At 35.9% G+C, this 14,342-nt stretch overlaps 1 protein-coding gene across 1 annotated transcript; it reads right to left on the bottom strand.

Moving 5' to 3' along the window:
* Window positions 1-8: 8 nt before the first annotated feature.
* Window positions 9-4,625, bottom strand: LOC110928962 (protein RETICULATA-RELATED 1, chloroplastic). Its single transcript, XM_022172034.2, has 8 exons — window positions 4,081-4,625; window positions 2,429-2,593; window positions 2,209-2,301; window positions 1,743-1,858; window positions 1,365-1,463; window positions 977-1,282; window positions 692-856; window positions 9-601 (listed from the first exon to the last, which is right to left on the bottom strand). The coding sequence occupies exons 1-8, from the start codon at window positions 4,420-4,422 to the stop codon at window positions 310-312; spliced, it is 1,578 nt and encodes a 525-aa protein (XP_022027726.1). The 5' UTR covers window positions 4,423-4,625; the 3' UTR covers window positions 9-309.
* Window positions 4,626-14,342: the final 9,717 nt, after the last annotated feature.

Below are 14,342 nucleotides of genomic sequence, written 5' to 3' on the forward strand. Positions count from 1 at the left end.
TGCAATCATTAAAACAGTATGCAGATCCACCATACAATCGATAGTGAATCATAAATTCAAAGGGGAGTTTCTTTCCTACCATAAATCAACCATCTTTATTTCTTTAAAACTCAGTTACTAAAAGAAAAATCTAGAGCGTGCCGTAATGAGAGCTGCAAAAATTCCACAGATTCTATCGTAAATATTTCTGGTTTTCAGTTGATTCCTGTTTCGTCAACATAAAGCTTCCCATTTCCACCAGGATGATTAGTCAGCCACCAGTATCCCATAAGAGTACAAAAACTGAGTCGACTCAACCAGACCGTGCACTCAGGTTGTCACCTTTTTCCTCACGATTCTCTTTCTGCGGGCCTTGGGTGGTGGTGGTGGTTGTGATCCTCCCTCTGTGGTGGTTTGACTTTGGTCCTGCTTAAACCCAAGGAGCCCGAGCCCTGAAGTTACAGGGTTCTTGGATATGAACCATTTCGGAGACGCGTTGTTGGCGGTCTCAGATGGTCGATTGTATGCTTGTTTCAGTAAGTCATCTGAGTGGGCTAATGGGTCCACCTCAACACCGAGCCAGGCTAACCTTGATGTCTCTCCTAATTGTGCATTCATGATTCTGTATATAAAAAAGTATTTACCATTAAGAATTTTCAAAAATATAAAATATAGATGATTTTAGTATAATTTAAATTTATAAATAGCATACCTCAAGGCTGTGCTGAAAGCCAAACCTACCCCAATAACATCAAATTGAGTGACCATAGCTCTATCAAACCCGCACAGAAGCTGATAACGTAAATTGGCGTAAATTCCAAGAAACGCTCCATATCCAAGCGCGTTGGTACTCACAGGCGGAATTGTCACAGATAATCTGATGAGCCGATTTATCAAATAAATAGGTCAGAATATACGACTAAATAAAAAAAAAACAGGGGCAAATCAAGTTTGACCGATAAAGCATTAACGGGTGAACAAGTGATCTACTACATACCTTCCCTCTTTTTTCCGGGCAACAAGGTTTGTTAGGGCACCTTGAGCTGCCCCTGCGGTTAAACCCACCATACACAACTCTGCAGCCTTGTAAAAGAAAGATTGGATTCGTTTTTGCATGTCAAATTCTCTCATCGGGTAGCTTTTTTCAAACACATTGTTTGGGAGTTTTTGTAACGTATTTTGCAGATCAAAGCGGAAAGTATTTCCGTATGAACGGCAAGGAGCGAGGGACCAAACAACAACAGCATTGCATGCCGTTACAGTAAGCACATTAATCAGAGCAAGATCCCATTCCTCCTTTATCCTATAACATAAAAAATAAACAAATTAAATTATGTCATAGTGAGATTCTAATTCATTAATTTTCATACACATGAATATAGTACCTTTCTTTACGGTTTTTAACCTCCCACAAAACTGAGGAACCAATTGTAGCGGCCTGCTCTAAGAGGAACCGGTATAAAAACGCAGGATCTGCAATCATCCTGATTAAATGAATGTGAATCAGGTCAGTTTGTTACTGTTCATGTTTATAGACTTATGGAGTAAGCGTAACATAAATGTTAAAAATAAACAATAATATGCATATTATCTTATCTTTTAAATGCAGATTAACAAAATGACTTTTTATCCAGTCTTCTAAAAATTTATCTGTGATTACTATTAAATTTGTTCTTATGTTACTTCAGATTTTAAAGGACAAAGGATATTTAAAATATGAAACAAATTGAAAAGGAATTTAAAAGGCACTATTTAAAGAATACCTGCCAATGAATCCCCTAGACAACCCTTGAGGAAGCGAACGTGATATGAACCTTGCAGTTGTTGGTCGTGCATTCATTGCTATATATTTTACCAGTTGAGCCGAGCTAACCAAACCCTAATTACCATTGCACATTAGAAAAATGATTTCATCTACTTTTAATAATAAAAAAGGCGGCAATTTGGACCCATGTACTTACAAATGGGTCGACTTGGGTTATTTGATTTTTTATCTCAAACAAGTCAATATGGTGAATCCAAAGAAACTAGCTAATGCAAACCACTTAAACTGTTTCATTAAAAATTAAGATTTTCCTGTAACTATCTACAACACAGTATTAATTATAAAAGATACTAAAAACGGACACAAAGTTGATTGCTGGTCAGCCCGATTGACCTGTTACCCAACTTGCTCAGGCCACTAACTTTTTCCACATCTATTGAATATTAACTCAGAAAAACATTTACCATTTCATAGGCTTGTCGGAGTCCAGATGGCAAATCCATCATTGTCTTTTGCCACTCATTCAATACAGCCTCAAGAAATTTCCGATCAAATAACTGGCAAAATGTACAAAAGAACATTATTATTCACCATGTACCGGGTAAATATGATATGTAACAATGTAAGTTTAAGCCAAGTAGCCAATAATGAAGAAATCAAAATGTCAAATATTTAAACAACAACCTCTGGGAAAATAATCCGCCTCCTGAAGAGTCCACCGTCATCCCCCTCATCACCATCATCAAATTCATCAAAGTAATCATCGTCATCACCATCATCATCGCCTCCATCACCGCCACCAAAATTTATGCTCTTCCCGATATTGCCGCCACCTCCTCCAATTGCCAGCTGTCAAAAAACAAAGATATCACCTTTTGCACATGTATCATGATTGGGTACATGAGCTTTTTTTGTAAAAACAAAGATAGCATCCAAAGATATCACCTTTTGGAACATTACATTAAGAGAATCATTGCAATTAGTCGGGTACAAAAAATAACATTTCTTGACATTTGTATGAAGGGGTCACCGATAATTCATAAACAACAATCCCAAACAAGTCACTTAACATTTTCTAAAACTTCACTAAGGTCCCATATCTAGAGGTTAACAAAATGCATCCTCAACTTAGAGCTAAAAGCAAATGTAGCTCCTCTTTTATATAATAAAGGTAAAGTTTCTAAAAAAAACTTTATATAATAAATGTCAGGTTTCTGATAAAACCAAAATTTCTAACCAGCCCCTCTTTGTGAAAATATAAAAAAAAGGTCCTCGAGCTTCAAAAAAATTAAAATTGTCACTAAGCTTGAGAAATAACCATGTCGTCAATAGTCCCTGAACTTACAGGATATACACATGGTCCCACGAATATTTATAAAATTCTAACGAGATCCAATAATTTCTTAAACGTTTTGAAGTTGGAAAATGCCTTTGTACCTCTAGAACTTGCAAAATACCATAAGAACCCGTTACCGGAAAAACTCACAAACCCCACCAATACCCTACTAACCAATGGAATCAGGTAAAACGCAGCTAGCGTTAGGCAGAAAGTGCAAGCTAGATTCAAACCACTTTTCTAGAAAATATCCTTCTTGCACCAATGAACATCAAGAAGGCTACCTAATTACACCATTCGCTACTTAGTACCTACCCACAAAAACTTAACCTAAAAGCCCCTCAACACTACAAGACATTTAAGTTTTAATTCTAATTCATTTTTACAATACTTTAGTTTTATCCTTTGTTGTCAAGGCTCACCCAGGCGCGCGCCTAGGCCCACTTTTCAGGCCCAACCCAGCCTTCTCGCTTCGTTTCAAAAGCCCCACTTTTAGGCCCTCGAGCGCATTTTCAGGCCAACTTCCAACGAAATTCCAGTAAAAAATTTAAGAATAGGTTTAAACATGTTTGAAACAATTATAAGAACTCCGAACAAGCCTGGAAACAACCTAAAACAACTTAAACTAGCCCTAAAGAAGCCTAAAACATGTTTAAAATCCCCCAAAACTGTATTTTTATACTAAACAACTCGCCTAAAAAAGCCCTCACTTTTTAAGCGCCTTGCATTGAGGCCCAAGGCTCACCCTTTGTGCCTTGAGTGCGCCTTGTGCCTTTGACAACTATGGTTTTATCATCTATTATGCTAAGTTTCTCACTCATTTCTAAGAATCAAATTGTCAGCAAAGCATGTCAAACAAAAGAACTCATAAACCCTAAGCAAATTAAAACAATTCCTTCCTATAAAATGATCATACTCCACCTATAACTATAACAACTCAAAATCACCAATAAACCAATTTATATTCATTCTATATCTCCAAAATTAGGGTTCAAACTACCTCAGGACTAGACTTTGTTTGTTTCTGAGTCATATCAAGTTTCGATTTCTCCAAAGTCACCGCACCAAACGCACCATACTGACCCTTCATAACCGGCCCATGCGCCGCCGGACACTCCGCCGGAGTCATCCGGAAACACCGTTCAAGCCCCGCCACGGCATCTCCGTCAACAATCGCCGACGAATTCCTCACCACCAAACCCTTCCGACACGGCGGAACAACACGGTGGCCGGAGAGCGGCAGCAGAGGATTCACCGGCGCCGATGATAAGATTTTTGTGGTGGCTACATGATGTGTGTTTATCGGCATAATTTGAGCTGTTTGAAACACTGTGTGAGACATTTTGGTTTGAAATTGGTTATTTATTAGGGTTAGGGTTTTGGATTGAGTGAACAAGATGATGTTTATTTAGAGCAGCATGTATGTTGCTGCTGCAGGTTTCTCTTCTAGAGAGAGAAACTGGAGAGAGAGCGGGTTGTTGTGATGTGACTCAGTGGTTTTGATAAGGAGGGATGATGGCAGATGGATGGCACTCGTTACTTCACTCGGTGAGTTGGGTGAATCGGTGAGTTGAGTAACATTTGCAAACAATTGTCTACCTCTAGTTCTATCATTAACTTAAGGCCACAAATTGCAACAAAATTGTCTTTAACAAATAATACAAACCAGATGTACACTCCCGTTGCGTTGCGACGGGGCTCAGAAGCGTCGAAAAACCATCAAAGTGTTTCAGCATAAGAAAACATGCAGTTAGTCAAGTCTTTTAGATGGTAAATTGAAATCATATTCTTCGGGCAACGTAGGATAAAGCTAAGCAATTTTATTCAGTATATAAAAGCATAATTTAAATTAGCAACCTTAACAATAGTAATTTATTTATTTTTAAGTTTGTAGTGTCCAAGAAAAAATGACATGATATCATTTTTTCCTTGAAAAACATATAATACATAATATCAATATTGATCTGTGTTTGAATACCACAATACTTGTCCTTTTAACACATGGATAACAAATTTCCAAATCTATCCCTTCTTCCATACACAGTACCATCTTGTCAATATGTTAATCTTCTTTATTATTACTCTGCCAACAAACCACCTTCTAAAATTCAATATCAAAAGAAAAAGTGCAAAGTTAATATCTAAGAATTTGCAGTAATCGAAAGTAACTAAACAGAGTAATCAAATCAATTGCAACTAAAGTAAAAAAAAAACATCAAAACGAACAAAGTAAATCGACTATTCTAGTGGTGTGTCTACACAACAGCAAATTGATCATAAACATTCAGACAAATAAATGAAATTGACATATCTCTAAAATTTGCAATCCAAAAATTTAATTATGTAAGTCTCAGAACGATGTCATCATAGACTGTACAATAAGGATTCTAAGCAAGCAACGAAACCCTTTCATATCGTCCGAGAAGGAAATCGGCCGGCAGTAAACCCTCGTGTATGAACAAAAGTATCGGACCACTATACAGACCCAAAACGATAGCGCCTATAATGTCGGCGAACGCGACCAGCTTTACGACAGTGTTTTCGGTTCGCTTATTTGAAACAGTTTGATTAAGTTTGAAATTGTTGTGAACTTTGGACATTTGAAAAATGGATACTGAATTTTATAATGCTTTTGCAACCCCGACCTCGATCACTCAAAGGGCTTTGATTAAAAATGAAACCGGAACGTCTCAGAAACCGCCGAAACTCATGGATATTGATGATTATAATGTGTGGTCTGAACGTTTTGGAAATTGGGTCGAAGCTTATCATCTAGATGCGTGGGAACACACTGAAGAGCCATATGTTAGACCAGTTAAAAATGGTGTACAGCAAACACTTCGTGAAATGAGTATTGATGACAAAAAGAAATATCGGGATGAGAAACTCATGGTTAGTCTGCTTCAGCAAGCGATAAAGGAAGATATTTTGATTTTGCTTCAACATAATGGAACTGCACATTCGATTTGGGCAGAATTGGAAGCAAAGTTCATTGGAAGTGATGATATGCTCAAGAATAAAAAGTCTCTCATGAAGATAGAGTTTGATTTATTTCGTGGTCTAAAGTCTGAAACCACCAAGCAGATTATTGATAGATATTGTAACTTGGTGAGAAATATGACGAAACTAGGTGTTAAAAAGGATACTGATGAACTGGTTGAAAAACTTGCAGATGCGCTTCCACATGAAACATGGGGAACATTTCTGATGATGCTGAGATCAAACAAAAAAGATTACAAGAATATGACACTGGGAGAGTTCATCAAGCATCTGGAAGCTCAGGAGATGGAGCAGAGGAAGATCGTTAGGATGAAGAACTATGATGGTGAACAGGATATCAGTTTGTACTACAAGCATGGTGCTACTGATTCAACAAAGTATTCTCCGAAGATCGAAACTGCTTACAGTGTTAAAGATTCTCCTGAGAAGAAGGCATCTCAAGGATCAAACAGCACAAGATTTTCATCTTACGATCCTAACATCTCTGTAACAAAGAATGGTAGAAAGTGTAACATTGTGTTAAGTCTTGAAAATGATCAAGACTACACTGAAGAGATTGCAAAAAATCAAATGACTTTGTTAGGGATGATTTTAGAGTCTTGTAGTTGCTTTGTTGCAAGAAAGATCGGAAATCCAATGCTCACGAAAGAGGATTACGATCAAACTGATGCTGAGGAAATGGAATTGATGGATATCAAATGGTGTATGGCGAGTGTGATAAGACGTGCTGAAAAATTTAAACAAATTACAGGCCATGATGATTTTCGTGATGCAAACATTTCAGCTTTGGGTTTTGATAAATCTAAAGTTACGTGTTTTCGTTGCAGAGAGAAGGGGCATTTCAAGAGGGAGTGCAAAAACCGTGAAGCTACCGGAGCCCAGAATCCTTTCGGAAACAACGACTATCACAAGAAGGCCATCTATCATCAAATCACACCACCAGCACAGCAACAGGCACAAACAGCTCATGGGATGTAGTTGATAAAAGGGCATGTGTTGTTAGTCGGGGAAAATATGATAATTTTACCTGGGATGAGTATCTTCTGAAAAACAGCAAAGTGTGTTTGGCTGAACAAGATGATGAGAAGTTGGCTGAAGGTTTTAATTGGGATGATTTTTGTCCGGATCAAGATTCCATGACCAAAGAAATGTCCAAAAACACTACTCATGCTTTCTATGCTAATGCTTATGATTTGAAATGTGCAGAAAGGTGCAGAAAAGTCATGGAAGCTGCTGAAGAAAGACGAAGAAATAACAGAGAAGAGGAAGAAGAGGAAGAGCGATTAAAAGCTGAAGCTAAAGCTGAAAAGAAGAGAAGAGCTGAATTTCTACAATCAAGCAGGACAGTCAAAGAGGTTCCTGAATTTGAGATTAAAGTGGATGCTGAACCTGTCATAGCCCAAGAAAAGTGCATGAACTGTGATTCGTTAATCAAACAAAACAATGAGTTGTTGCACAATATTCACAAATTGAAAGAATCGTATGATACAATGAAAAGAGAAATCAATAAGTATACAGATTCAGATGGTGAACAAGCTGAGGCTATGAACACTTTGAAAATAGCGTATCTTAGACAGCTTGATGATGCGAACTTTCACATAAAGAAATGTGCTGATCTCAAGCTGGAGTTGGCAACACAAAAGATAGAAATTGAGAAAGTTAAGAAATTATTAGATAGTTACTCATGTTCTTCTTTTGTTGTTGACAGGATTTATCCAGTCGTGGAGAATTTGAAGACGTTTGAGGAAGTGAAGACGTCTGAAGAAGAGAAATCTGTGGCAAAAGATGAAGAAAAGTTGAAAACTTCTGGTAAGAAATCAAGTGTGGTCTATAACAGATGTCCGCCCCCGGTCGAAAATGGATATTCACCTCGAAATCCAAATTCTGAAAGAGTCAATAAGGCAATCAATTTACAATGGGAGTCTGGGCCGTCGGATAACTTGCCAAAAAGTATTGATATCACGTATACGTCATCAGACACTGATCATGAGTCAAAGTTGATAAAAAGTGTGGTAGATCAGGTGTTAGACAAAGATGACAATGAGGAGTCAAAACCGGAGTCCAAACCCGAGTCAAAGTCTGGGTCAAATATGTCAAAGCCGACAAATAAAAAGGACAAACGGGTTTATGATAAAGAGTTTTTACTTTCGAAATCTAATTTGAATGATGAATCGGTCAAAGTGGCATATACTTTGAAAGGTTCTGACAAATTATATTCAGATGAAAGTTTTCCAATAAGAAGTGTCAGACTTGAAATGATTCAAAAGGTTTTCAAAATAACAGAAATTAATATTTCTGTAATAAAAGATTTAAATCTTAATGGAAAACCTAAACCATACACTTCAAGAGATCAACAACGAATTAACAAGAAAATGGGTTACAATTGTGGTTACGGTTTCCGTCAAAAACCAAACCCTAATCGTAATTTCAAAAAAAAGGTCTTGGTTTTGTCCCACCGAAAAACTATAAAAATGAAAAAATGTATAAACCAAAAACTATGTTTGTTTCAGGGAAAACGTCAGAAGCTGAAAAAGAACAATCATTCAGAAGACAGACAAATCAAGAATTCCTTGCCAAGAAGCAAGAAGAACTAAAGAAGAATGAAGTTCCAAAGAAAATTGAAAAGATAACCTGTTTTCAATGCAAAATTGCTGGTCATGTGGCAAAGGATTGTCCGAAGACATTCAAGCCAAAACAGGAGGTCTCTGGGAAATGAAAGAAAAAGTTGTTGAAAAGACTGAACTGTCAACCCGGAAGTTTACTGGCTTTGAAAATTCAACTTTTGAAAAAGGAGAATGTTCAAAGAGTGCTTTAAAAGGGAAAGATAATATGCCAAATCAAAAATGGGTTGTGAAAGGTTCAGGTAATAGTTCTGGTGATGAATCTGTTTCCATAAAGACAGAGGAGCCACAGGTTGGTGTGAAAGTTGAGAAGAAAGTTCCGACAGTGGACGATGTGAACTTTCCGCCACTGAATTCTAAAAATTACAAATTCAAAATCGGAAAAGTTGAAATTTCAAATCAATTTTATTCTGACAAGAAGAAATTTGATGTTGAAAAAACTTTCAACGGAAATGTAAAACGTATCTTTGGAAAAATGGTCAATGGTAAGGCCAAAAGCATCGAAGATTTTTATGCTTCCAAAGGACGTGTTTACAAGCCTGTTGAAAGTAAAGATAAAGAAGATGTTGTTACACCCAAGGAAGGTCAGGCTTGGGTGGATATATTTTTCAAAGAATAAAAACCTGACTTGCCGGAGATCCCAAGTTGGTATCGTGGATCATGAATCGGCATCCTTCTTAATCTGTGTTTGAGGTTTTGCAGGACTTGCCGGAACTCCCAGGTTTGTAAGCGAGGAGTAGGAATCGGCACCTTGAGAATTCAACCAAAAGATGGTAATTGATTGAAAAACAGGTTTGAAAAGCTTAATTGCTAAACCTACAAGTGGTTGTATGTTTGTGGTTGTTATGAGTGGTTCAGAATGAGAACTAGTTGATCTTACAAGTGGTTAAATCAAGGTCATTAATTTGAACTTGAGTTAACTGTTTTTCACAAAATTGGCAAACAATGTGATGATTTGATCCCCAATTTTACAAGTGGTAAAACAACTAAACTCATTTTCCGGAAAAACCATTCTGATTAAAACAAACTTGAGTGTTTTGAAATCATTATGGGAAAATAGTTTGTTGTGAGGGGGAGTTCTGATTGTTTAAGCCAAACGGATGGAGAATTGAAGTGTTTCGATATCAGTTGTCATGTTCTGTACAGTTTTGTTTTCAATTTTTACTAGATGTATTTGAATTTTAGGGGGAGTAAGAAATTTTAGAAAATAAAAAACATCAGAAAAATTTGAAAAAGACAAAAACATGATAAAACTGAAAAATGAGTTTTGCTGCATAAAAGAGGAAATGATAGTACATCAGTGGACTATCATAACATGCTAAAGAATTGTAAAGCTAAAAGTGATAAACAATCTTACTGCGGATGTGTCAGTAGATTTTCGCACATTTAGTAAATTGAAACGAGATATAAACATAAATTAAACTTGCTTGATTCGTGGGTAACTATTCTTGAATATATGGGTAACCCCCGAAATCTTGTTTGAAAGGTCCCGTATTCTGAGATACTAGGTCTTTATGCTCAGTGATATCTGGGGTATTATTCCGGGACTTCTGCTGTATGGAAATACTGACCTAGTCCCCGAATAATACTTTCTGCAAAAAGCTTTGAAATACAAGCTCGCCCTCAGCAATCTGATTAAACAATAAAATTGATAATCTTTGCTGTTGTAATAAAAGATCCTCTAAAGGGGACCCACCTAAAGTCGAGCCGTCATCTCTCTGCTGAACGGAAGTTCTGACCTGAGCTCTCACGGTTTCGCATCTACCCCTTTACAGATATCATCTGTGGTATACTCACCTGTAAGACTGAATATTTGGGATCTGGATACGGGAGTATATTCAAGTGGAGTGATACACAATTAAGTTTTAGTTTCTAAAACATTAATATCGTATCTCGAATCAGTTGAAATTTGTGTGACAATTTAAGTGGACAAACATACTGACAATCTAGGTAAATTGTTTGGAACTTAATATGTAATCAAGCTTAACGGTGTTTGTGATATGTTTCATAACTGATATGATCCTCTTGCACAAACTCACAAAAATATTGTCTGTAAATAGTTGATTTCTGTTTTTCTACTTTCATTTAGAAAATTCAAAAAGATTTTTGGTGTGTTTTAGCATAAATTTTGAAAAAGTCAAAAAGAGTTTCGACAACTGGTGTTGAGATGCTGATTTTCGAAATTCAAAGTGCTAAACTTGAAGAACTGGTTTAGGAGAGTGTATATGAAACTGGTAAATTTGTTTGAAAAGAGCTAGTAATCGATTCTGAATGCAAAATCATTATTATAGCTTATCAACATAGTTTCTGAATTGTTGAAAAGTTTTAATCTTTGAAGAAAATTATGGTTGAGTTGAGATTGTACAGGACTTGAGCCAGATATTGATCCTGAGAGAGAATGGAGCCAGGTATCGATCTGGAACTTGATGGGAGCCTGTTAATGATCTTGATTTGAAGAATGAAGATGTGAATTCCAGACTACGATCCCAGCTGTGTAAGAGGGGGAGTCTGAAGACACCGTGTCAACATTCGAGAAAGAGGAATTTGTTGATGATGAAGATAGAGAACGAGGATTCTTGCAAATGACAAATATTTCAAAGGCAGATTGACGACTGATGAAGATTGTAGATTGACATGTGCGAAGACTCTATGAAGACTTCGTCAACATCCGAGGGGGAGTCTGTTGATGCACTTACGTCTGCTGACTACGTCTTTCATCGAGTCTTAGAGATTAGACATGGCACGGAAACCTAGAAATACATGTTTGAAATAGGTCCGCTTATGTGGTGTTACCTAGGTTCGCTCATGTGTCATTATATAGGTATATGTTCGCTCTTATGATCTTGTATGGTTCGCCTATATGTACATGGGACAGGTTCGCTTATATGGCTGTCCATATAAGCGAACCCAACTAAGCTATATATAGGGGGTGTGTGATGAGCGAACCAGTTAGTGAGAACACATAGTTGAAGGTGTATTTGTTCCGGCATGCTGCTGAAGTGCTGTCTGACCTTGTATTCGTGCATTTGATCAATAATACAGCAAGTTTAAAGTGAATCTAGCTAGAATAGCACTAAATCATTAGTTTCCGCCTCTTGATTTGGATTGAAACTTCTCTGATCGACTCAAACAGGGCCGAGAACGATCCTACACAAAGAATGGTTGCTAATGATGTACTAAACTTTAAGCAATGGATACAACTACTAATGCAACAATATGTTGCAAAATAATAGTATATAAAATATAAATACCAACCACGTTATATATTGCCTTCCACAAGTGAATTTCACGCCACCCTACACTCTGTTCCCGAGACTCATTTAACAGGGGTAGGGGAGGGAAAAGAGATGAAAATATGAAAAACCATGTTCCCGAGTTTCATTTAACAAGGGGAGGGGAGGGAAAATGAAAGAAAATATGACCAAATATAACCATATATTCATCCTCCCAAATTGGAGAGATTAGGAGAGAAAATTTTCCTTCCCCTCCCCTCACCTCCCCTGTTAAATGACTCGGGAACATAGGGTAAATGCAATATCAACTCTCTTGTGATTTATGTTTAAAAAAAAAGCAAACTATTTTGTAATTGTTGGCCTTCACTTCAGTCTCTCTACTAAGATGATGACGTACTTTATCACCAAAATAAAAAAATAAACAAAAGAAAATTCTTAAAATAAAATATATATAAATAGATGAAATTGTACTACCAAATACACATAAAGCATAAATAACAATAGCACAATAAACAACTTATACAAAGTGTACAACCCTTTTAAGCCAAGTTGTGTTACAAATTAATAATATATAAATATAAATAAATTAAATTGAATAAACTAAAAAGTAAAAAAAAACATATAATATTAATAATAATAGACTTAATGGCCAATATAAAGAAAAAAGAATATGATCGATCTGATCATATTTAGAAAAAATAAAAAACTAACTATTGTAGTAACTTGTGAGGAAAGGGTGAAAAGTTTGGTGGCTAAAATGTAATAAGTTAAAAGTAAACTATTGTTCACAATGTTTGAAATTAATACTATATAGTAATTAGAGTAAATTTCATTTTTTGTCCTTTATGTATTATCTGAATTTTGAAACGTACCCTTTAAAATTTTTAGTTTCAGTTTATGTCCAAAAAACACATGTTTTATATCACTTTAAGTCCTTTACACCAAACTGAGTTAAATTACTCAGTTAGGTTTATTTAAGGCAAGGGTATTATTGGTATTTCACCTTAGTTATTTTGTTTTTAAAAATAAATCAAAACAATTAAAGGTGGGACCTACTTTAAGGCTTCATCTTTCCCACATCCCATGTTTTCCGGTCATCTTCTTGTTTATTTTCCAGATCTGTATCGATTTTAGATGATAATTTTATATGCTTTTCGAATCAGTTTATGCTGAATTTATTGTGTATTTTGCATATATGTATCGATTTCACATTATAATTTTATACATTTTTTCAAATCAATTCATGCTGATAATGATTATTGATTGTGTATTTTGCAGATCCGTATCGATTCTCAAGCGGCACTGTTGATATTAATCCATGTTCTGTTTCCTCATGAAATTTTGATAAATTTTGATAAAAATTGAACGATTTTGTTATGAGAAATGTCGCTTTTGTCAAAAGGCGATTCGATTCAGATTCGCGAGGTGTGGAATGACAATCTCGAGGAAGAATTCGCGTTAATTTGAGAAATCGTTGATGATTTTCCGTACATCGCAATGGATACCGAGTTTCCTGGAATTGTTCTTCGTCCGGTCGACGCACGTAGATTTGGTAAGTTGTTGATATCTTCAGGGATTGTGCTGAATGATAGTTTGTATTGGGTAACATTTCACAGTGGATATGATTTTGGATATTTGTTGAAAGTGTTAACATGTCAAAATCTGTCTGATACACAATCTGGATTTTTTAGTTTGATTAATATGTATTTCCCACCATTTTTGATATTAAACATCTGATGAAGTTCTGCAACAGTCTTCATGTTGGGTTGAATAAGTTAACGTGGTGAATGATGTATTAAACATGAGGGGTGTGGGAAAGATGAAGCCTTAAAGTGGGTCCCACCTTTAATTGTTTTGATTTATTTTTAAAAACAAAATAACTAAGGTGAAATACCAATTATACCCTTGCATTAAATAAACCTAACTGAGTAATTTAACTCAGTTTGGTGTAAAGGACATAAAGTGATATAAAACATGTGTTTTTTAGACATAAACTGAAACTAAAACTTTTAAAGGGCACGTTTCAAAATTCAGATAATACATAAAGGACAAAAAGTGAAATTTACTCTACAAATTATGTAGCTTTTAAAGAAAAAACGTTTCATTTGAGTATTTGACAATATAGGGGGTTTACCTTTTTATCAGAAGGTTGAATTGCTAACTACGATTTTAGAAAATGACAGATCAAGCCAGGGGCGGAACTATAATTATAGGAGCCGCTTAACCTCGTATTTGTAGTGGGTTTTTTTCGGTTTTATACAAAGGATACCCTAAAAATACGAGAATACCCCAAATCAAAAAATAGGATACTTGATATTACTAAAATCTCATTTTTTATAAGCTCAAACATTTTTACAACCCGAAAACTTGTAGAATAATTAAGCCTGAATGATAAAATAAGCCTAAAT

Source organism: Helianthus annuus, chromosome 3, assembly GCF_002127325.2.
Source record: "Helianthus annuus cultivar XRQ/B chromosome 3, HanXRQr2.0-SUNRISE, whole genome shotgun sequence".
NCBI classification, from domain to species: Eukaryota; Viridiplantae; Streptophyta; class Magnoliopsida; order Asterales; family Asteraceae; genus Helianthus; species Helianthus annuus.